Source organism: Lagopus leucura, unplaced genomic scaffold (assembly GCF_019238085.1).
Source record: "Lagopus leucura isolate 7727_CA_CO unplaced genomic scaffold, USGS_WTPT01 Super-Scaffold_100001, whole genome shotgun sequence".
NCBI lineage: Eukaryota > Metazoa > Chordata > Aves > Galliformes > Phasianidae > Lagopus > Lagopus leucura.
The window spans coordinates 37,177,219-37,202,181 of record NW_024962262.1 but is presented as its reverse complement, the minus strand read 5'-3'; the positions used below and the strand labels follow the sequence as shown (position 1 = coordinate 37,202,181).

General features: G+C 35.1%; 1 protein-coding gene across 1 annotated transcript in view; it reads right to left on the bottom strand.

Annotated features, from left to right (window-relative positions):
• ITGBL1 (integrin subunit beta like 1) overlaps positions 1-24,963 on the bottom strand; it is a 127,867-nt gene that overhangs the window by 45,748 nt on the left and 57,156 nt on the right. Inside the window, exons 4-7 of the mRNA XM_042867549.1 lie at positions 24,691-24,813; positions 21,063-21,203; positions 18,341-18,481; positions 15,999-16,145 (exon numbers count right to left, since the gene is read on the bottom strand). Of these exons, the coding sequence (XP_042723483.1) occupies positions 15,999-16,145; positions 18,341-18,481; positions 21,063-21,203; positions 24,691-24,813 (552 nt within the window). The remainder of the gene's footprint in view (positions 1-15,998; positions 16,146-18,340; positions 18,482-21,062; positions 21,204-24,690; positions 24,814-24,963) is intronic.

Sequence of the window (24,963 nt, the reverse complement as noted above, 5' to 3'; positions counted from 1 at the left end):
GAAGGAAGGAAGGAAGGAAGGAAGGAAGGAAGGAAGGAAGGAAGGAAATTAGTGAGCTATTAGCTACATCTGGACTTATGTTGCTGGGTTGTTCCCTTAGCACTACCACAAGTCATTGCACATCTGCTACAAAAAAAAAAAAAAAAGGTTGTGTCAAGTCTATAGGAGATGTGAACAGTAAGTAATAAGGACAGCAAATACCTCATAAATAATATTCATTGAATGAAAACAGTGATGTTAAGTTCTTCACTAAATGTTCTTTCTTATCCTCCAAAAAGGAAAAATCCTTTTCTCTTCCTCACTTCAAACAAAAATTAATACATTATTCGAGCTACTTCCTTATATAAATCTGAAATGACTGCTTCATTTTCCAAATAAACTTTTTTATTTAACCAAGGAAATAAGGAAATTTGACAAACCATTTCAAAATAGCTGATAACTTCCATGACTACCATGAGAATTCTAATAGATTGAAAAGTGAGTGTCTGTGAACCTCCCCATCTCCGCCCCTCCCTGCCCAAAGAAAACATCAACAAAAAAGTTTCAAACTATTAGTTACGTAGTTAGTATAAACAATGCCATCTACTGGCAATAGTAATAAGTAACACTTTAGGTTGGTACAACTGGAAAAGTTGCCACTTTCTTGTATTGTAATATCTACTCTACAGTCCAATGGTCATTTAAGAAGACAATCTTCAGATTTGAAAAGAGGTTTCATGTTCCATTTTTCTCTTTAATGAGTCATTTTGTCTAATATGTTTGGCAATATGTCCCTACTAGGAAGGAAAAGGATGAGTTCGTGACTGGTTTAGAAAGAAGGATTTCATTTGTATGTACATTCCACAACTTTATAAACATACCAACATAGTTACAAAATAAACATCTTTCAAAACGAGGAGAAAAGCATATTTAGCAAGAAGACATTAGTATAGGCTAAATCCAAACACACAGCTCCTAAGTTAGACTATCCAAAATAGGCACAAGATGCATTTGAAAGATTCATGAGTAAATTAGTAGGGAATGTGAACCTATTAGACATACAGAAGTTGATGTTGTCTTCTATTATACAACTTTCCAAAAATGATCACTGAGTAAAGTGTTGACTATTTGAAGCAGATATTTGGACAAAAAAGTGACTTCTAATGAGCAAGAAAAGTAGTTTGCAGTTTATCTTATTATTATTTATTATATTAAAAGTACAATAAATTTATTTAATGGCATTCCATATTTAAAAAAAAAAAAAAAAAAGAATCAGGAATTTGGGCTTTAAAACCATGTCTATGACCAGTGCAAAGCAATAAAGGAATAGATAGATAAACAAATAGATAAATAAATAAATAGATACATAAATAGAAAAATACATAAATGAAATAAAATCATTACTGTTTAGTAACTCATTTGTCTGTCCTTCTCCAATTGCATGTCTCAGAGCTGGCAGATGGAGACAGAGAAATTATTTTCACGGCAGCAATTTATTGGATCTGGTATACACCTGTCTTTCCGAAAACCTCTGTAGTAAGATAGTTGTTCTGTTTTGCTTTACCCAACACTAAGCTTTCAATTTCAGAACCTGAGAGCTGAAATTTCAGTAAATTTCACTGAATTTATTATTTGATCTGAAGTACTTAGGTTTTCAGGTCACGTCTTGCTTTATTTGTTCTCTGAAGTATGATTTGTATGAGAAAGTAAAAAGAACATAGACAAAGACAAGTATGTGTGACATAAAATAATTTTCCTAACAGGAGTGACAAAGCTGTCTACTGAAAGCATTTTGAGCACTAAAGAAATGAAGATGGTAAAGAAAGGGGAGAACATTTGAAGTAATTGTTCTTACTAAGAAAAATCGTAGCAGTTCCTGTAGTAGAAACACAATAATGATATTCAGGAATCAAATATGAGGTAATAAATTACATCAATTTCTAGTTCCTCTTTGTGAAAAACAATCTCAGGAAGAGATCTACAATTCCTGGGACAAATATTTTGACTTGGAAGACTTTGTTAAGAATCTCAGCACAAGGGCTGGCTTTTAGACTGACTTCTGGACTGTGAACTGTCTTTGAACTTTGAACCAGTCTCCTCCAACTATAAGATGCAGAAAATAATTATACCTTCTGGCTATTTTCCAAGGTTTCATACAGATGTTTATTTTTATGTCCAACAGAGATTTCAGAAAATATTTAGGTTCCTACTTGCTAATTATAGTTACCCATTACCCATTGGTAACTACAAAAAACTCCAAATACGGCCTAAATATTTTCCCCAATTTCATTTCTCCTTAGTTGCTGCTTCCACTGAAAAGATTTGTTCTAGGTTGTACTCAGCTCTCATAGTATACTGATCTCTGCAGAAGTATTTAAAAGTAGGGAAGTACTTCAAATCTCCCCCTATTTTTGGAGCTCACACTCTTAGTTCATTTTTCTACTCAAAGCAAGAAAGCAATGGTTTATACCACCACAAGAAACAAAATAATTGGGAAGGACTTTTTGTCTAAAAAATGTTGCTGATTTTTTCCAATAGGTGTTCAATAAACTTTTAAAACATTGGAGTCCTGTTTCTTTAAAGAAAATATTTTCAAAGATAGTGATTACTTAGCAGCAACTCACAACATTTTCCTTTTAGTTTCTTCAGAAAAAAAAGTTAATCAAATGTTACATGTTTTTCCAAATCAGTGTTATTTCTTTGTATTTTTTTTCCTTATAAATAGTAACGCTGATTTCTGTTCACCTTTGTAACCTCAAAAAGTAGTAAAGCAAAAAGTCAGCTTAAATATCAAATCATGTTGATTTAAATTTGGCACATGCTAAATGTCTTAACTTCTTAAAAGTACTAAAAAAAATGTTCTACTTCTTTTCCTGACAGCAAAGCCTATGTACTTGGAGAATGAGATTCACTGACTCTATAAATTAACTCTGTGGCAATCTGACTCTCACAAAATATCCCTATATCTAATTTATCAGTTAGAATTTAGCTAGACCAGAACATAGCGATTGATGCAAAGTTGATAGATTATTTTTGCCTGTCAGAGAAATAGTTTGCTTAGTTTTTTAATACCTTTCTCCCTAAAAGAACACAAAATGCTTTTTAATCTTTGTACCTATAAACTTGTAATTTACTCTAATGATAAGCAGTTACTATAGGAAAAGAATAATTCCATAATTACTTGCACCATGAATATGACATTGCAAAATACTTGAAGAAAAAGCACAAATGTTATGAACAGAAAACTATGAGATGGAAGAGCAGATAAATACTGATCAAACTGGAATCTTGTGTGCTGTAAACCTGGTTAAGAAAATTGTGTGGCTGAGAGAAGGTTGCGTTTTCATGTTATGAGAATTTGGGTTTCTGAAGTCACACCACACATTTCAGCCTTCCTTTCCAAAATGCAGATAATGAAAAGCAAGTTGTCATATAGTATTCACCAGAAACCTGAACCATTTTGATTCATTATAATTTTCAGGTTGCCCAGAGAGGTTGCGAATACCCCATTCCTGGAAGCATTAAAGACCAGGCTGGATTTTGCTCTGGGCAGCCTGGTCTAGTGGTTGGTGACTCTGGACATAGCCCGGGGGAGGGTTGAAACTAGATTATTTTTTAGGTCCTTTTCAACCCAGACCATTCTATGATTCTATGATTCTATGATTCTATGGTTCTATGATTCTATGATTCTATGACTCAGCTCAAAAGACCGCTTTATTTGAATTTTTCTTACAATATTTTCAAGTGAAAATTTTCATAAAAGAAGAACAAAAAGAAGAAAACAAACTACTCAGTCAACCTGGGAATCTATTAGTTTTCTGTTACACTATGCAAAATAAATTTCGGGACAGCACTGATCCATTTGTTTTACACAAGCTGCTATCTTGGAGAAGGCACAGAGCAGGTAATAGCTGCAGTGAGTTTTTGGAAAGTTGCACAGGCTTCTTTTCTTTTTCATCTTTTCCTGTGGACTCCACAGTTATCCTACCAACCACAGTGCAGAAAGGAGGTCAGTCTTCTTTGTTATAACAACACCACAGTATTTGATAGATATCTCTTTAGTAGTCAGTTAAACAGGATTGGAAATATTCCCTGTCTCCAGGGCCATTTGGCACGGAAGAACTGGCATCCGTACTGCCAAGCTCTCTTTCTCAAAGGTAGCCTCATCCATTCTGCTTGAATGTGATTGTGAAAGAAGTCAGTCAGTAGCCCACACTAATTCCTGAACTATAAGCAGGAATTGTTTGGAAAGGCTACTAGCTGGCACAGCAGAAGTAGACCAGCTACTGTTCTAACCATTTGACATTACAGGCAAGCAAGCTGCAGTATCTGGGGATGATCCATAGCGCTGTTTAATTTTCTAGTCTAGACATCACTGGCTAAGGCAGCTTGAGGCAGTCATAAACTACAATAACATATTCAGAACAAAGGCTCATATCTGGTTATCAACAGCAGAGGTAGTTTGCCCCAGCCCACGTAGATATCTATTAATTTTATTTATAGTGTAATACAACATTATAGTTGGGGTAGATGATTTCATAAACTGGTGAGATTTATAGAACACAGATGAAGGCGTCTAAAGGTTAGCCTGATAGTCACTCTCATTAAGGACATGGGGAAAAGTAGAAACAATGACAATTCATCTTTAAAAACTCAGAAATATAAAATAAATGGAAATATTGCCTCCAATCTGAAGCTATTCTCTTTCCACTGAAAACAAAGGCTGAAATATCTCAGACTTGGATGTCTAGATAAATTTCAGAGATAAAACTCATCTAGAATATTCTACTGTATTTACAATAGCTAACATATGTTTAACATGAGGACTTGACTTTAGTTTTACCTATGTGCAGGTAAACAGAAATGCACTGGTGTGCATACATCAGACAGCTCTTCGTTTTCAAATGAAATCTGACTCACTGAGATGTTACAGTATACATACACTTATTATTCCAAAAATTTTGGAAAATACAGATCTTCTTTTCAAATTTTGTGGCTATAAGTAATCTCATGACTTACAGTCAGATTTTTTACATGTCAACAAGCTGTGAAATATAATCAGCTTTCACGCTGATATGACAAACATATCAATTTCTTTTTTCTTTTTTCTTTTTTTCTTTTTTCTTTTTCCTTTTCTTTTTCCTTTTTTCTTTTTCCTTTTCTCTTTCCTTTTTCCTTTTTTCTTTTTTCCTTTTTTCTTTTTTCTTTTTTTTTCTTTTTTCTTTTTTCTTTTTAATTTAAACAGAGATTCTTTTGAAATGTCTCCTGTTACTGTGAAAAAACACAAATACTTCATGCATCAAAGCTATCAGAGAGATGATATTTATAGGTACTTTTGTTTCAAACACCTGCTATGTTTCCAAAAATGCAAGATGAACCTGCATGTCCCTGTTGTGCTATTCACATTGCACAAACATTCCTTCAGACAATTGACCTTGCATATTACGGTGAGTAACTTTGTCTGCAGTGTGAATCATCCCCATATTTCTGGAAATATTCAAGACATTGATAAATCTTGTCTTCAGTTTAGACAAGTCATTTTTGAGGTGAACCAAGACAGAATGACAATTTTGAAACAGTAAAACTCTAATCTACTTTTAAAATTATTATTAATTTTAATTGATTCTAACTTCTCAGACCAGAGCAAATAGCTTATGGTATAGCTTATTCTTACAAACAATGCTGGTATATTAAAAGGACAAGAACATTTGATGTTTCTTAGGCATTCTTCAGCAGAAATTAATGAAATTTTTCTGCAAACCACTGACTACTGTACTTCAAAATATGCAGTTCTTCTATCTAGCATTCATAATCCATTGATTTTCTAGACTCTACTAGCACATACAGTCCACCAAAGGTGTTGACGTACTGTTGGTCTAGACAAGGTCCAACAGTTTGAAGTAAAAGAGGTCCCTGAACAAAAATTATCATCTATGTCAGAAGATACACTGTTTAGAAAAAAAGCAGAATTCCACCAATCGGAAATTGAAAGATATAGGCTAAAATCACTCAACAAGTCTGGACTACAGAAGACATTGTGTACAGAAGACAGCTATCAGATTGAAGGCCTTTCTTTCACAGACATCTTTCACAGGTGAAAGAGGTTGTCTTCTTTTGCAGGAGGAAAAATTACAGTCAAGGAAATGAACAAGAACAAGGAAGACCATTTCATATACAAGAGGAAAAATTTAATGTGTCCAAAGACTGTAGCGTTTCAGAAGCACTGACTGAGAGAATAAGGGGGACATTTCATGGGATAATGCTTACAGCCATCAGAAAAAAAATGCATTGTTCCATGAGAAATTAAAGGAAAAATGAACAAACACATGATTCTACCCACATGCCAAAAGGCATGTGGTTCAAAAACATGCAAGCCAACTTGCTAGGGAGCTTGTGCAGTTTGAGCCACCAAGCACAAAGATGTACTGCTGTATTTTGTCTCCCTTTTCACCTGTGGAGGCACAAATCTCTAAACAGTTGCCAATTAATCATTACAATGATTTATTTATTTATTTATTTATTTTGGAGTTGTCAGAAAGTAAAGAGTAAAACCACAGCCAAGCTGAAAGAATGAAAAAAATCAAGGTAGTACACCTTTACTTTTCTAACCACTAAGCAGAAAGAATGTGAGGCTGAACTACACCACATATTCCAGCTTTCAAAATTCTGAAACAGGATGTCTGCCAATAATCTGTGCATGGGTCATTTATTTTGCTCCTATTTCCTGATAGATGAAGCTACACGCTGTGATTTAATGATCATTAATATGATGAATAAGACTGACATATGAAAAAGCCAACTGATTACTTTTTAAATTTTGTAATTGATCCATGCTCATGTTAGGTGTTACTCTAGTTACTCTAAGGAATTGCTTCTACTCTTCGAAGTATACAGGCTTTAAAAACAGCAAGAAGATGTACTTAGAAACAAAACATTCCATAAAACGGACAGTTACACAATTTTATCCTAACCCCTTCAATATTGCACAAGAAATCAAGGCTGACTGATCACAAGACATCTAGTACACATACTGTACCATAGACCGATAGAATCAAATATAACAAAATGTTGAAAGGGTATCTGAGAGGCAAATAGCCCAAACTCCTATCTGGAGGGGAGCTCTGCAGAGAGGGACCTGGGTGTCCTGGTGGACGACAGGTTGCCCATGAGCCAGCAGTGTGCCCTTGTGGCCAAGAGGGCAAATGGCATCCTGGGGTGCATTAAAAAGAGCGTGGCCAGCAGGTCGAGGGAGGTGATCCTCCCCCTCTACTCTGCCCTGGTGAGACCTCATCTGGAGTACTACGTCCAGTTCTGGGCTCCCCAGTACAAAAAAGACAGGGATCTCTTGGAAAGAGTCCAGCAGATGGCCACAAAAATGATGAGGGGCCTGGAGCATCTCTCCTATGAAGAAAGGCTGAGTGAACTGGGTCTGTTCAGACTTGAGAAAAGAAGACTGAGAGGGGACCTGATCCAGGTCTATAAATATCTAAGGTGTGGGGGGCAGAATGGCGAGGCCGGACTCTTTTCAGTGGTGAGTGGAGACAGGACAAGGGGAAACGGCCAGAAACTGCAGCATAGAAAGTTCCGCACAAATGTGCACAAGAACTTCTTTATAGTGAGGTGATGGAGCGCTGGAACAGGCTGCCCAGGGAGGTGGTGGAGTCTCCTTCTCTGGAGCTGTTCAAGACCTGCCTGGATGCCTACCTGTGCTACCTGGTGTAGGGAACCTGCTTTGGCAGGGGGGTTGGACTCGATGATCTCTGGAGGTCCCTTCCAACCCCTACAATTCTGTGATTCTGTGATTCTGTGATAAGTATAGCCCCCAGTTTTATGCTGTGTAGCCTTTTTACATCCCAGATATAGGATATCCCATTTATTCTTGTTGAAATTCTTGTCAGACTGTCATTTCAAGCACGTCCAGGTCCACTGAACATCAGTTTCAACCTTCAGTGTGTTATCTTATATTCCCAATTTCCTGTCATACATAAACTTGCCTACAGTGCATTTTATCACATAACTCAGGTTAACTAAGATGTTGAACAATTCTTGGCCCCCATATTAGCTTCTGAGAGGGTTATTTACCAGAGTGCTTACCAGAGGGAGTTTATTCTGATGATCACCATTCTTCCTGAACAGCAGACCAGTCAATTTTCCACCTATGTAATAATCCACTCAGCCAGCCTATATCTCATCAATTGGACTATAAGGATGCTCTGGGAGTCTATGTCAAAGACCTTCTTAGAGTCAAGTTATACAACATCCGTTGTTTCCTCTTATGCACACAGAAGTCAACTCATCATGGAAAGAGATCAGGTTATACAAGCATTTTCTGTCCACAGTAAATCTCCATGTTTTCAGCTTATAGACAGTATTTTACACTTCACAAACTTGGAAATAGCTTCCAGGAAGGTTTTCTTTCTTACTAGAGGCAAAGGTTAGGCTAAACAAAATGACCAGTAGTTCCACGTATTTTCATAATTCTTCAATAATAATTAACCTTCTCCCATTATCAAAGTTTTTCATAGGTGAAAGAGGACAGCTTGACAATGACATTGGCCAAATTTATTAGCATCTTTATATTCATTCCATCTGGTCCCATGAATTTCTTTACGTTCAGCTGACTGGAATGCCCCCAAACTGTGCCTTCCTCAGGGAAGGAGCTGTTCTGAAATCTTAAGTTTCCCTTTTATTATGTTATTATGCCAGAGTTGGATGTTGGTGATACTGCAGTAGAGGTTGAATCTTCCTACCAATATTCCATTACATTTTGTTGCCACGTGATAGATGGCAGCACAGGGGCAGTCTGACAAAGTTGCATCTGACATGAAAGTGCATATGAAACAAAGGGGAGTAATCAAATTCCTCCATGCAGAAAAAATGGCACCCACTGGCGTTTATCAACATTTTCTGAAAATTATGGAGACCAAACAATGGATGTGAGCACAGCGAGATGGTGGGTAGTACATTTCAGCAGAGGTGGCAGTGAAGTGTCATTTATGCTGGTGCTGATTTTTAAGAGTGTGGTGTTCAGGCTCTTGTTCATCACTGGCAAAAATGTATAGCTAATGCTGATGACAGTGTTGTAAAATCATGTTTTGTAATGAGAATTTGCTCTGTTGAATAGCGTTATTGTGCTCTTTGTCTACGCTGTAGTTCCCATGGAAGTAAATAGGAGACATTATTTTTGGAGTGACCAACGTTGCAAGCTACTAGTAACCTGGGAGGTCAGATCTTACCAATTACAAACATGAAAAAAATACCCCAGTATTTTCCAAACTCTTGGTTACTAAGGTCCCTGATCCATTGAGCAGCATGCCCACATCTTCCTTTGTCTTCCTTTTGCTGATATGTTCATAGACACCCTTCTTTCAGCGCTTCATGTCTCTTGCTGCTCCAGCTCTACCTGAGTTTTGGTTTTCCTAACTCCATTCTTGCTTTCTCAGATAGCATATGTTTTTCCCAAGTAATTTATCCTTGTTTCATCCTTCTGCTTTTTTCTTTTCATACTCCAGCTCAGACATGTTCAGTAGTTCATACATACTTGACCAAAATAAACTGTATTCATACTTTGAGAAGATTGTCCTGAATATCATCGTCTGTACTGAGCCCTTTTATCCTACAGGGCACAGTGTTCTGTCAAGTCGCTCCCTAAAGAAGTGAAGATTAGCTCTCCTGCACTGCACTGCAATTTTTCTCAATTCTTTTCAATGCTTTTAAACTCCACTGCTGTCTGCTGCCAGTGCTGTAAGCAGCCATCATATCCCTGTATCCTTGTTCAGCAGTAACAAGTCCAGCAAAATATGTCCTCCATGATGGCCTACACGTGTCATGAATGTGTCTTTTGATTATGCCAGAGATCTCCTGGATTACTTGACTTGTGCTCTCTTGATTATCCAGGAGATACATCTGTGACTGAATTTGCCACTAAGTAACAAAGCTAACAATATTGAGATTTCTTTAATCTCTCTGCAAAAGGCTTTATTTAGATCTTTTCTTGATCACATGGTCTGCAGAGACCACATAACATTCGTTAGTCTGCTCTCTGATCCTTACTCACAATAAACAACATAAATAAACACTCATATAGTCATGTCATTACATAAACATATATAAATAATTATGCCTGCATATATCATAACCATCAAAACAGCAGAATTTATTTTGCCCTGCACTGTCTTTCTTACATTCAAGAATAAAATGAAAGATATTTGAATCAACAAGTGCTATATTGGAAAAGAGCAAGTCAAGTTATTTTCATTGCAAAGAGGCATCCATGGCAGTTACTCTGCCAGCCATAAATATTATTCTACTTTTATTTCACAGCCCTAATTCTTAAGTGTCATCCTAAAATAGACATATTACTTTTCCTCTGTGCTTTGCCTCTTCTCATACTTCCCACTCTGAAAACCAGTGGGAAACTTCAATACATTCATACATCCTATTACAATTTTTTTTTTGAGAACCACTTTACTCTTGTAATATCATCTCAAACACTGGCGACTGCCATCACATCCTGCTTCCATCAGAACAGATTAAAAAAGCCCTTAAGTGGAGATAAAATACTTCCTGAAGTACGTATTTATTTTTGAGCTATAAACACTGTAAGAATGGGTTCACTGCAGAAATGAAATGTTCTCTTGACCTACAATCCTCCCTTGGTTCCTCTGCCCCTACTTCCTGTCTCCTGAAAAGGCAACGGTAAAAGGCAAAAAGAATAGCAACCAGTGCTGAAGGTGAGTCACTGACAAATAAGCAGTATTCTCTAGAGGAGCAGTGCAGCATCGGGATCTTGAAAAAATATTCTTACAAAAGGGCAATTGCATTTAAAAAAAAAAGGAAATGGGAAAAGATAAAATATTCTTAGCATGTCCAGATTGGCTTTCCTAAGTAAAGGCAGCTTCATGAGAATCTTGTTTCAAATAAAGAAGAAAGGTTCATAAGAAGCTGAAGAGCCCGAATCAGAAAAACAGTTTAAAATCAATGATCTGAACTACTTATAGACAACCCTTTTCCTACTCCTTCAAAAAACAAACAAACAAAATTTGCCCATAATTTTTTCTTTGACATCAACAGATTATACAAGAGGACTTTGGTGTGTCAGTCCAGTACATAAGAGTATATGAAATTGTATAACAACCACTGTCATGACAGCTCATCTGGCATTAAAGTACTAGTATTGAAAGAGTGCCTCTCTGCTTGAAGCGCGCAAATGAATAACAGAGCTCCGTCTCAAAATTGATGAGATGAAAAATATAGATGTTTACTGGGACTCATGACTTGCATTTAAGTTCTGTTCTTGTTCATAACATGCTGCCAGACTTGCTACTATAGTGCTTTAATTAAGACCTCCTTCAGAATGCAGAGGTCATGCAAAATGAATGAAAACAGCAGGCCAAATTCAGAGATGATGTATATTAGAGTAATTTGCACTTCAATTAAACAGTACAATTTGCAAAGTAAGAGGCTGCAATAAAGAGCTAGTAGCAGGGATGGTAACAGATTTTACCTTAGGACTGTTTACTTTTCTACTCTAACTCTATCCTGTCATATATAACATAACATAACATATATATACATTGAATTACTCAAATGGCAACTTCCCCTACCACCTTTCTTTATCAACTCAATAAGCAATAATTATTAAAAATCTTGTTTTTCTACAGATACTTAATAGAAATACAAATTTTTTGTTGTTAGTTTTAGTGACATCGAGGAACCCCAAGGTCTTTGATATCTACACTCAGAAGAAAAGAAACTTTGAGGTCATAACATTTTGGTAAACAAGGCTCCATTGTCAAAAGCACAGTAGTTCCCATGATCTCACATGTTCCAACAGCAGCCTTTCTAAAGCATCATCTCTGTAAAGATTTATGAGCCAGAGAGGTAATCAGCTGTGTGTTACCATATTACAGCTTCTACAAGTTCAAAAATGTTGAGGACCTACTGAACAATGTCCTCCATATATTTGTATGAAGCTATAGTAGTTCAAGATCTAAAATTCCAAATTATTTACAAGCTGAATGCTATTTATGAACAGTCCTGTAACACATCACAAAGGTCGGAAAAGAACGGCATAGCTCCCTCTGCTTTTAGGCTATTTAGTGCATATTTCTGTATCTAGTTTCCACTCACTACTGTTGGTACACAGATGTAATTAGATGCATGCAAGCTTCTCTTTTCTTCTACATAACACAGTAGAAGTAGAATCAATTAGAATTTACAGTACTTGCTGCGTCAGCCAAGGCTTTGATGACTTATGTTTGAGAGTAACACAGAATGTATAATATACAACAGTAAAGCCAGGATGAACCAAAAATAATTAGGAATTTGTAGCAGACAGTGGGCAGCAGCACTACTCTTTGGGGTTATCTTAGTGTCCCTTATCCCTAGGATTTGTTTCTAGACTTCAGGAGATGGTATCCTGTTTACCATAAGGCAGGCATGTTCAACCAGCAGCCCATAGATCACATATACTTGGCCTGGGCAAACACCCATCTCTCAGCAAGAAACCGTCAGTGTGCTATCAATGTTGTTCGAACCTAAACCAGCTCAAGTAATGGCAAATAACTGTATGCATTTTGATGTGCTGGCTAAATACTGTTCCATGAACAGCAAAAAACCTGCAGCTGTGCTTTCTGCTGTGATAAAAAAATCTGAGAATAGGTTTCAATACTGCTGAAAAAATCTTTTTTTTTTTTTTTTTTTTAATATATTTGTGACTCCATATTCTGTCAGCATAAATACATGAACTGCAAATTTTCAAATTGGATGCACGGTGTAACAATCAGGTAATCAATTCAAATATTTGACTGTTTATCAGATTTTTACAAGCCCTCTGTTGCCAGAAAGAAATACGGTGTGGCAGCAAAGGCCCATCAGCATTCCACTATGTTTTGTTGCTGTGTGACAAATGACAGCAGAGGGATAGTCTGACCAACTGCTGTCTGCAACGAAGTACATATGAAGAAAAGGTTTGTCATTGAATTCCTCCATGCAGAAAAAATGGCACCCATTGACATTCCTCAGTGCTTACTGAACGTTGATGAAGACCAAACAGTGAACGTGAGCACAGTGAGGTGGTTGGTGGTGCATTTCAGCAGAGGCGACAGTGACATTGGATCACCTCTACTGGTGCAGATTTTTACTAGTGCAGTATGCATGCTCTTATACGTCACTGGTGAAAGTGCATAGCTCATTGTGGTGACTGTGTTGAAAAATAGCTTTTTTGCAGCTGAGAAATTGTTCTATCAAATAGTGTTATTGTGCTCTTTGTATCTGTTGTAGCTCCCATGGAAATAAATAAGAGGCATTACTTTCATTGCGACCTACATATATGTGACCCAGAACAATTCCTTTCACTCAGTGTGGCCCAGGTAAGCTACAAGGTTTGACACCCATGTCATAAGGAGCCTGTAGTAATGCCTAGAGCTTTCTTACTCTTTCATTAAGTCAGTCACACATTCATAACTCTACGTAGAGAAGAAACAGCAAAGTTACTGAAAAAAAACAATGGTCAAAAAACTTTCAAAGTGCTGTATAACTTATGAGATCATAAAATTAATCTTTCAAAAATGAGACTTCAGAGAGTTTGCAAAAATAACATTTTTCAGAATAAAAGAATTGTATTTCTGATGTTCAATGCTAGAGCACAAGCATAAAGGGAAATTTCATAGATAAAGAAATAGTCTTATTCTCTCCATATGAAAAATAAATAAAAACAGTTATAGAAGGGAGATTAAAATGGCAAAAGACAATACCAATATAGAGATTTGTCATTTATCTGTCTTTGGATGATTGCCATGGTATGGCTGCCTTCGCTCAAGATAAGTGACAATTACAAGATCACTAAAAAAAGGAAGAAACCTCTTATCTAGTATTCTCAAAACCTACATTTATTGCATCATTTTAGTGTATAGGAATTCCCACTTACACCTCAGTATGTCAATATAAAACTTAGCTCTACCTACTTAAAACAACTTAAAAATAAAAGACCATGTATATTTTGGGCAGCTGCTTTTCTCTCTCCACATGCAGACCAGAACCCAGAAACAGCTTGTTTTTCTCGTGAGTGGGTCATTAAACCATTTATTTTAGAAAGCTTTCTTTTACAGTGCTTTTATTTTTAATCTCCCTTTATCTTTTATTCTCCTTATTGAGGTTCTGTGACTTATAGTTAATGGAACATTCTCAAAATCTGGGTGTCACATGCGGCAAAAAACTTTCCGATTTTGAAGAATATAAAGCTCGCAGTGATCAAGTCCTTAAAATCTCCAACAATATTTACAGGAGGCAAACCATTAAAAACAAATAAAAAAGAAAAGAAAAAAATAAAAAGAAAACCACAAATCCTCTATATTCTTCATGAATACATGTTTGGGATTTGCATGTTTTTGTGTCAAGGGTTTGAGGCATTGGAAGTTACATAAAAACCTTATCTTTTGTTGTACCTATACTGGCTGAATGATGAGTTTTCATAGGAATTAAACACATATATTCTTTCAGCTGTACAGGGACTTACTTAATTTTTATTTATTTTCTTTTTAATATTCAGAATAATGTGGGAAAAAGGGGAATTCAGGAAGGTCACTGTCAAAAAAAGACCAAAACAAAACCTAAAGGGCTTACGGACAACAACAACAACAAGAAAAACAAAACAAAACAATCACAAAACACAGCAAAATACAGATGATTAAGCTAAATGATCACCTTCCTCTTTTTCCCTTCTAATACCCTAAACAAAATGATTCATAGAATTGAATCAAAATAACAAATTCCATTTTAAAATTGCATTTTTTGAAACTATATTTAGAATATTTTTTCAAAATTTAAAACAGAAAAATATGAATTGAATTTTTATTCATACTAAACTTATCATTATGATGGTCTTTTTTTCTCTGTTATTTGACTCAATGTGCATGATGCTTTTTTTTTTTTTTAAACTGAGAATACATATTTCAGGCTTTGTTTTGCAAATCATGTAACTGTCTCCAAATGCTCAACATACACAATGCAGCAAATGAAGAAATAAACATTCAGCATCCAATAAGAACAGGAAAACAGTGAGTCTGTATTAAAACATGCATATCAAAAAGTAATAAATTCCAGTCTTGTTTCTTTTAGTTATAACTAATGCACTCATGAACAATAAAAATGTTCAGATGTACACATTTCAACTAATTTGTACCCAGTAATTCCTTTGATAATTTTTAGCAACAGTAGAGTGACTTAATCCTGTGGAAAATTCTAAAACAATTAATTAAGAAAAAGAAAGCAGCAACTGCTGCTATGTGTTTCTTTTAGGAAATAGTTAATGCCGCATTTACTAACTTATGAGTTGTTACACATGTACAGGAAGATTAAAAATATGATTATTACTGTGCTAACTTAGCTTGACAGCCTAATTTCTGGTTATGTTAAATAATATTTGTGGAAGAAGAAATTGCAAATGAAATCACATTTAGGGTCAAATACAATAATTCAAGACCAGCTTTAGACCTTTCCCAGCAAATACTTAAGTGGGCAGAATTCGTAAAAACTTCAATTATAAGTTCTAGTAAAAGTTAGTGTTATATTTACTTTTTTTTTCTTCTATTTATGAGAAACACGTTTCACGCTTTGACAGATGAAAATTAGCCACAGCATTTTACACAGACTGAAAACTGGTTCCATTAAAGACTGAAAAGAACAGCTTCATGTTTTTAATATACCTTTATCAACACTTAACTGCAGCAATCTTCCAATCTTCCTTGAATAATCACATAACAAATGTTCATTCACTGTAGAGTCATAGAATAGTGTGGATTGGAAGGGATCTTAAAGATCATCTAGTTCCAACCTTCCTTCCACCTTCATATTCTCTACTTCCTTCTAAAAACTGAACAGTTATGCAAGTTTTACTTATGCACACTGATCCAAGAAAGTTCACATTTGTCAGTACTAGTAATCTTACATATTTGTAAAAATTATTTTATTGGGAGTAAAATTTGAGAGCATGAAAATTCTACCAAGAATGTCCTTACCTCTTCCAGAGCAAGGTAAATTAGAATTTCCTTTGCATTTCTTCACACTTTCCTCAGCTGACAATGGACAAGACCGTGGATGTTCACACTTCTTCCCTGTCCATCCCTCTTTACAGTCACACTTTCCACAATTACACTGTCCGTGACCTTTGCAATGAATATAGCTAAAGATTAGCCTCCAAGCTGATGATAGGCATTAAAACCTGATGATGAAATTAACTCTATCAAGTTTCTGGTTTCATTAAAGAGTCAGTCTGGCAAAAATACAATCAACTCGCTATATCGACTTTTTTCCTCACAGTAACTTGCATCTAAGCTGTCATCTAAGCTGCATTTCCTTCATTTGCTTTTTTTAAGGGATGTTTTGCCACTTGTCGGAGACTTCTCATGTAAAAAATTTGTAAAGGAGGTTACAGATATGCATCTCATTGTCTGGAGACATAGGGCTATCAAAAGCAATATTTCACTTACCTTTCTGATCTTGTTTGTTTTTCTACAGCAGTTGCAGCATATTCTCCAAGTACTGTGCCAATACATCTTTCATATACTTCAATCAATGTTATCTGCTTGATACAAGCAATTCTACACCAATTCCAAGTCTCAGCCTATTGCATTCTACTATATAACAATGTGCAAATAACAAAATTCTCAGCATAATCAATCCTCATCTCCATAAGGAGAAATGTGGTTTTGGAATCTCCTTAACTAACTCAACTCTTCCGGGCCATGTCTGAACATAACAACATAAATGCGACTTTCACTATGCATACTGAGTTCAGGAAAAGCAATCAATAAAAAAAAAAAAGCTTTTATGGATTGTTTCTTTAAATAAGGGTGACAGCCAAGTAGTTAGAGATGGAGCCATCCTAAGAATTGAACCTGAAATGCCGACTAGCCAATTCATTTCTGATCTGAATCCTAGCGGAACCTGATGAAGTAAACTCAAGTTGCCCAGCTCCCTTCATGATGAGCCCAATGCCCTTTGCATAAAGCTGTGGTATTCTGACCATACAAAAGCTTACTTGTACAAGATGGAGAAAACTTGGGCACTAGCAAAAAAATTTCTTGCCACGAACTGAAATATTTATTCTCATGAGAAGTGACTGCAGGTTAAATCCATGAGACCTATCTGGAGCAAATGTGGGAACTGGGATGGTTTGGTCTGGAGAACAAGAAGCTAAGGTGTAACTTCAATACTCTACAACTGTCTGAAAGGAGGCTGCAGTAAGGAGATTGTCAGCCTCTTCTCTCAGGAAACTATGGATTTCACTTGCAAGACAGTAGCTTCAAGTTATACCAGGGAAGGATAAGATTGAATATTGGAGAAAATTTCTTCGTGGAGAGAGTGGTTAGATATTGAAATATGCTGCTTGGGGAAATGTTCGGAGTCTCCATCCCTGCACATATTTAAGAGGCATGTGGATGTGGCAATAAATGACATTGCATAGTGCTGGCAAATAGTAGGTCAGGTTGGTGACTGAACTTGACGATCTTAACTAGATGATTTTGAAGGTCTTTCCCTCAATGACTCTGATCTTCCTTCACACTGTTCATATAGCTGCCATTCACTGGATACAGGACTTCAAAGCACTGATTTATGTGCACTTGCCTATGCAGCTCTTTCTTGAAAATCAGATAAATATTCCTGTCATATCTCCATCTACCAATATTTGAAACTTAATATTGCCTTATATTACATTTATTAAACATATTCACTTATCAGTTTAAAGGGAGAAATAGAAACAAGCATTCTATAAGTTGTCAGAGTAGTTCCTGGGCTACAGGTCTTATTAAGCTCACAATAACAATTTTTCATTACTTCAGTTATTTGTTTTCCTTGAAAAGTGTTCAAAGCCTCCATTTCTGTTCCTTGTTTGCATGTGTGCCCACTGACAGGCTGCAAATTGGACATATATTCTCTTATTTAGATATACAATATCAAATAAAATATGATCAAATTTAAATTGTCCCAATATAGGATATGTATTTTAAAGTTTCAGACATTCTCCAATTGATCTTAGACTGTACCAAAGACAATAGTATTAGAAAGGAATTGTGCACCTAAAAATAGTTTATATTTATGGAGGCAAAAAAAAAAGGTCTTAAGAAAATTTTCAAATTAAAAAAAAAAAATGTCTGTTTTAATAATATTTTTTTTTACAAAATAATGCCTTTGAGTTAAAAAGCCCACCCCTCTAAGACAAACAAACAAAAACAGCTGAAGCTTGTTGTAATTAAAACAAGGGAAAATTAGAATTGAAGAGAAAAGAAGGAAGAGGATCAGGCCATTTTGGAATTTTATTGTAGAGATACACATAAATTCCTTGTTACATTTTTCTTACCTGAACAGAAGTCATCAGAATATCTATCATACACTGCTTTGCAGTTTCTTTCATCACACTCACAAGTATCTCCATGAATATCTCCCCAGTCTCCAGTTGGGTCCACATCATGACAAGTACATTCCCCACATACACATGTGCCTATGAAGAAGAAAATAAGAGAGACAGGGATGGAAAATTAACTGAGTAATTTAGAGTATTAATTTTGTTGCAAAAATTCTCACCTGTTAAATTTTGCTTTTGTGGGAGTGTAATGTCAAAACTGCAAATGTTAACCATGACTGTTCATTCAACTTCAATGATTTACAACTTTCTATTACTTAGTAGTAATACTTCATACAGGCAAGTTGGCTCCAAGTTTGTCTTTGCCGTAGATCCTCATTAGGAGTCAACAAAATATGTATTACACAGAATAGAAGACATAAACAGTAATTTGCCCTGACACTAATAAGAATATAAATCAATGCTGTTTAAAAGATTTGGACTTAAGTAAACTGGATAAATAGTTGATTTGAAAGCATAAACATTTAAACTAGAAAAAAATCCAAATTTTAATCCAGCTGAAATTGAGTGGGAAGTAAAACTTTACCTAACAAGAATACAAGCACAGATTTACATGAAAATGATACTTTTTTCACTTTTCCCAAGTTCATTGCACCACGCTGTTGTTCACAACAGGAAGGAAAATGTTATACATGACAGATACTTTTTCTGCACAGCCTCACTGATACAGAGAAAGAACATACTGATTTAGGTAAAGTCAGAACACACATACAGTTTCCTTATTCGTAATTTTAAATATGATTTTGCTGAGAGGTCAGCAGGTACAAAGTATAGATGTGTGCAGTCCATTTCTTGGACAGAAACGACACTTTCCTGCTATTCCACCAATGCCATTGTCTTCTTATTCAGATTAGTCTGAACAACATAATATGTTTGAGAAGAACAGGACAGAGTGATTGAATGGTCGACATGTGCGCTGTCTCTAAAAAGAAAAGGACTACACAACTGTGCATGAATGACTGTCATATGAAGCCTGTCAAGTGCTAATGCCACCAGAATAGCTTTCAAGAAATTTGCATCAGAGTATTGATAATTTCACAATTCAGTGACCTTACTGAAGGAGGGAGAAAAAGAAAAAAAAAACATAAATTGAGTAAATACTTCTGGAGAGTGATTTATTCTCACAGAAACAACTTCAAAGTGAATTTGGATCAAATGTCTTGGATATCAGAATGCAAAGCACCATCCCTTCAAAGTTTAAAAAATCTGAAGTTCGCATCTGTTCTCTGACGGTTGACTAGATGGTTGGTGAAGAGATACAAATAATTTACCCATTTTAGCACTGAGGTAAGCTAAACAGTGAGACACGTTTCAATATTTAAGTTTAGAATGGGCAAGACAAGATGAACTGCACCTATATCACAGTGTTTGTCAACACAGAAATCTAGATAAATAGGATTAAAGAGAGTAGAAACACTGGAAAGCAACTTTATGTAGTCAAAAGCCTACATATATATATTTTTAATATGGATAAAACCACAAATAGATGAAAAATATATAAATATCAATCACATTAATGTATTTTTAATAGAAGTTTGCAGCTTTTCAGAATGCTACTAGATTATTCACCTTCATTTCTCCCACATAAAATGTAAATGTAAAGAAATACTTGTGCATTAAAACGTCATTGTTCTAATTTCAGATTTCATTTGACTAGAAATTATTTTCCTGATGCAAATAGAATCTGAAACATTTCTGTGTTTATTTTGTCCAGAAATACATAATTTTTTTTTTAGTCCCAAGACTAAATGAGCTTACATGACCTCAGTATGTTAGCCAATCTTTCAATTTCCTCATGTTTAAGAGAAAAGAATTTTCTAAATGCACTCAGGATAATTAGAAGTTCATGTTATAGGAGGCTTTGTCAGTAGAGATTTTTTAAGAGAAGTATCAATGAGACAAACTTATCTTCTACTTTTATTCTCTATTATATAAACAAACAATAACATGCTCTTTTAACTCTTCCCTCAAAAAAGCCAAATATAGTAGCAGGTATATACTAATCTTATTTTATTCTATTTTTGTTGTTGTCATTTTTGCTTTCAAAAATCAGAATTAAACAGAATTATAGACAAAAATTAGAATTCTGGGAGTTGATGCAAAGAAAATCTAACTTAGAAATATATTGTGCCAAATCTACCCTTCCAACTCCATATGTGTTCCACAGAACTGTTACTGCACACTTCTTTGTTGCTCTTTTAAGTAGCATTGGGAAAAACAAAATGGGCTTGTGTCTTTGTTTTCTCAAGTTGTGTGTCCTTATTGTTCTTAAAGAGAAGATTGGCATATTGTTCTGTTGTTTATAGCACTGATCCATTCAAAGACAAGTATGTTAATATTTGATTTAGCAGGAAGAGTCTCCCACCAGAGCTGGTGCACTGAGAAATTTTTCTGCTCAGTCTTACTACAGAAACGAAGGATAAAAAGAACTTTATAGTCTTGGGTTAGCTTCATCTAAAAATGAGTGCGTAGATACAAGTTTATCTTGAAACACAGATATCCAGCCACTCAGTTGGAAATACATGCTCAGATTTAAATAAGTGAGAACAAACTAGAAATCGTCAACAAACATGACCGACGTCCTATGGCAGTAAGTATATATTTTATAACAAAAGCAACTTATATGAATATGTGTAAAAGAAATGTATGAATGACACACCTCTATTACTGCAGATTTTGCCATCTGGAGATGTGCATCTTTTCTTGATCTCCCAAGGGGTGATGTCACACTGGAATTCACATTTATCTCCATGCCAACCAGCCTCACAGTAACAGTTTCCACAGTAACACTGTCCATGGCCTTAACCCAAAACAAATTTTATACAGTGAGAAAGAGGCAAGTTCATAAGAAGGATAAGCAATGTAACTGTTTCGATATTTTTACTTCTAAAAACTTTTATTGCTGGACTCAGAATAGAAACAATTTGTAGACTACGTGTCTACTTCAAGTAAAACAAAAGATACCTGCTCTATACTTTCCAGCATGTCTACAGCAGAGCATATTTTCATTTAATCACAGATCTTTTATCAATAAATGCTGAGAAAAAGACTTTCTTTTTTTTTGTATTTGTAATCGTTTTTTATAGGTAAATTCTAAAGACAGCAAATGCAATAGTTAAAAGTTAAGCAGATCTTTTAATATTAAGTTGGGACACAATTGTCCACAATACTGTACCTATCTAGCAAAGCCCTCTTTGTTTTCAACTCTTCAGATTATTCCAAAAGAGACTGTAAAACTGATTTACTTCAAACTCTGCACTGTACGTGTCTTCTCTTTTTACCTAGCAACAGCATTTTTGAAGATGGATGAGTAAAATGAATGTTTTAAGTGTTCAAAAGCGTTTTTAACAAACCCCTTTTATCCTGGGAAGATACATGTGTCATCTAAGACTTCATAAAACAGGCTACCAAACATTTTATTTCACTAAAGCACTTCTACCACACATCTCAATGATAAAAAAACAAACAAACAAACAAAAAAAACCCCACCATTTAAGTTCAGTTGCTGCAACTCCTACTAATCTTAAAGTTATACATTAATTTCTTTACTAGAAGGACACAGGATCAAGTCAGTATCTTGTTCTTTTTTCTCTTAAGTGTGTTAAGTGTAGTAGATCTTGTTGTCTCCTTCAGAATATAGTCAGCAGATATATATGTAATCATTAACTATCAGAGATTAAATTTAGGATACATTTTTTTCTGTTTTTAGAATTGCACATAGAATTTTTGCTACAACTGTTAGGTGTCATGAAACAATAACAGAATACTCACATAACTAAGCAATAAATACAGTTTATAACACTACATATTATCAATAGGCTGCTCTCAAACAGCAGACAAGAAAAGGGAAAAAATGAAGGAGAAAATTAAGTTATTGGCAATTCTTGAAGATTAAAACATCCCTGCTTCATCTTTCACTCACAGTTATGTGTCCCCACATGTGAACTAAATAATACAATTTGACTCTATCACTTGCTCTTGACTGAAGATAAAGTTGCTTCATTAGAGCACATAGCCTTAGAGACAAAAGGATCAGGATCAGAACTTAATTTGCTAAAACTTTATGAAAAAATTGCTGCAACTTCATTCCAAAAATTGTATAGCTTCAAATACCTAGTGAAGCAGAAACAACCAAGTGGCCGAAAAATTCAATGAGAAGCTTGATATGTTGTTGTAAATGTGCCTTGCCTAAAAAATGCTTTGATTAAAAATACAGTTCACTTGTGCAAAGCTTAAAATGCATGTTATCCATATCTAAGATTTCCACTGGAAGCTTTTCCAGGATAAAATTCCAGCTCACAGCTGCAGGCCTTAAAAACATGTGTATAAATATAAACTTCTGATAATTTATTAGCTTGATTCCTCCTGAGTTTGTCTTTTTGAAGGCAATCGCAGTCTTCAAGACCTTCCTATAGCCAGAATGCTTCAAGGGAAATAAAGAGTACATAGCAACTAAGTAGGTGCTGCACATAGTAGGAAAGCAGAACAGTCACCGATTAGGTTTACTCTCTGTATGGGATCAACCAGGGACCACTGCTAGATAAGTAATGTTTGCCTGAGTTGGAACACCATTTCTTTTTTACTTTATAAATAAAACTGAATTATTACTATGATGCAAATCCTGTGGAAGGAAAGGATGGATAAAAGATATTAAAATAAACATCCAAGTGGGAGAAAGAAACCATAACTAGACATGGGGGAAGGGTCTGGTTTTTTCTTTGCTATAAAACTATGTGCCTTTGATCTTTCAGGTCATATGCTATCCAATTTTTTTCTAATTAAATACATTGTTTATGTGCTGGAGAGGTTCATCTTAGAAAGCAAAGCAAAATCTAGCATTCATACACTAAGTGTATAAAATTTTAATCTTACAACAACATAAGCAAGTAAAGGGCACCTATTTTTTTATTATTTTTATTTGATTTTTATTTTGTAAATTTCCAAATAAAGTATAAAAGTTTTATGTGCCGATGAATTATACCGACCTTTTTGTCTGTGTACATCAACATACTTTGATATCTTTATAACATAAAACTAATTTTCTTAAGACATGCATCTGTTCTGTTTTGGAACATGATGCCAGTGGATGAAACAAGGTGAAAGAAAATACTAAGAAAAGCCTAACAATGTCAATCAGCAGCAACACAGACGGAGAGAAAAGCTTACAAAAACTGCAGGAGAATTTACTGGAACTAAGTGATGAATTTGTATCACAGTTGGTACCATATCCATTTTTTACAAGCAAATAAATGTAAGCTGGATCATTAGCACTTAAATACTATTGCCTTTCACTCATTTTATTTCAGGTAATTACAGTTCCCCTGCTCATAGGTATGGACTTTAGAGGACCATTCTACATACTCACTTCCATTTACAATCCGTACCTAATCCCATGGGGAAAAAATGTAGTTCTTGCTCCCATAAAGGGCACATAATTAAATACCATTGTTTTACTCTCTATGTAAGCATTAAGACGGATAAAGATTTTATATTCAATTAGTCTGCCTTTTTACACACGCATACATGCAGAGCATACACTATTATCAGAGAATGAATATTCTAAGTGGTGTTCTGGGTACAGCCATATGCACACAGACACTGCATATGTATAGCTTGTAAAATATTTGTAGCAACTTTCATTTCAAGAACAAATCTCCCTATTAACATATGCAACAGCATTTCCAGTGCTAGAAATGGTGCGTTTTACATGGTATTTAATTGCTAGGTTCCTAATTTATAATGAAATGAAAGCACAACATGAATTTTATTTGCACTTTTCACAGCAGAGTTCATCCTATTCTCTTGTGTTTTCTACCACAGATGAAGATTTTCTTCATTTGTTCCTTTCACTTTTTAACTCCTGAATTGCTTCTGAGCTCTCATCTCACATTCATTCTCATTCCTTTCTAAATTTTGCTTTCTTGCCCCAAATTCATAATAATGTTTTTCTATTTTTCTCGTTTTTTTTTCCCTGACTTTCCCTCTTACGGTCATCTGTGTCACATGAAAACATTCATGTTACTTATTTTCTACCAAAGACAGCTGCAGTAAGGTGTGAAGTACTCCAGTAAATTATCTCCTTCAGAAAGAGAAAGATGTCAAAGGATTTCTTCCTTCTCTCAATTCCTCTTTAGCCCATTTTTGAATCTGAAATTCTAAACTGAAATTTGTTAGCAGTACTTTTTTTTTTGCTTTAATTCATATATTCAAGAAAAACATGTTTTAAATTCATTAAATAAAACTACCTTCATCTTCACCATTCTTAACATACTAAATGAAACACATACCTGTACAAATCTCTTCGGTTTCATCATCTATGCATTCCCTGTCATCACATTCACAAAATTTACCATAGACCAGTCCACTTCCTCCTGAGTTTACGCATTTACACCTGCCACACTGACATGTACCTGCAAACATTTAAGAAATAATGACTAGAACTTATGGAAGGAGTTTCATCACTCCATCAGCAACAGTAAATATTTCTGAGCAGTATCTAGATAACGAACAAAATGGAAATAATCCACATCAGCAAGAAGTCTAATGTTGTCTCTAAATAG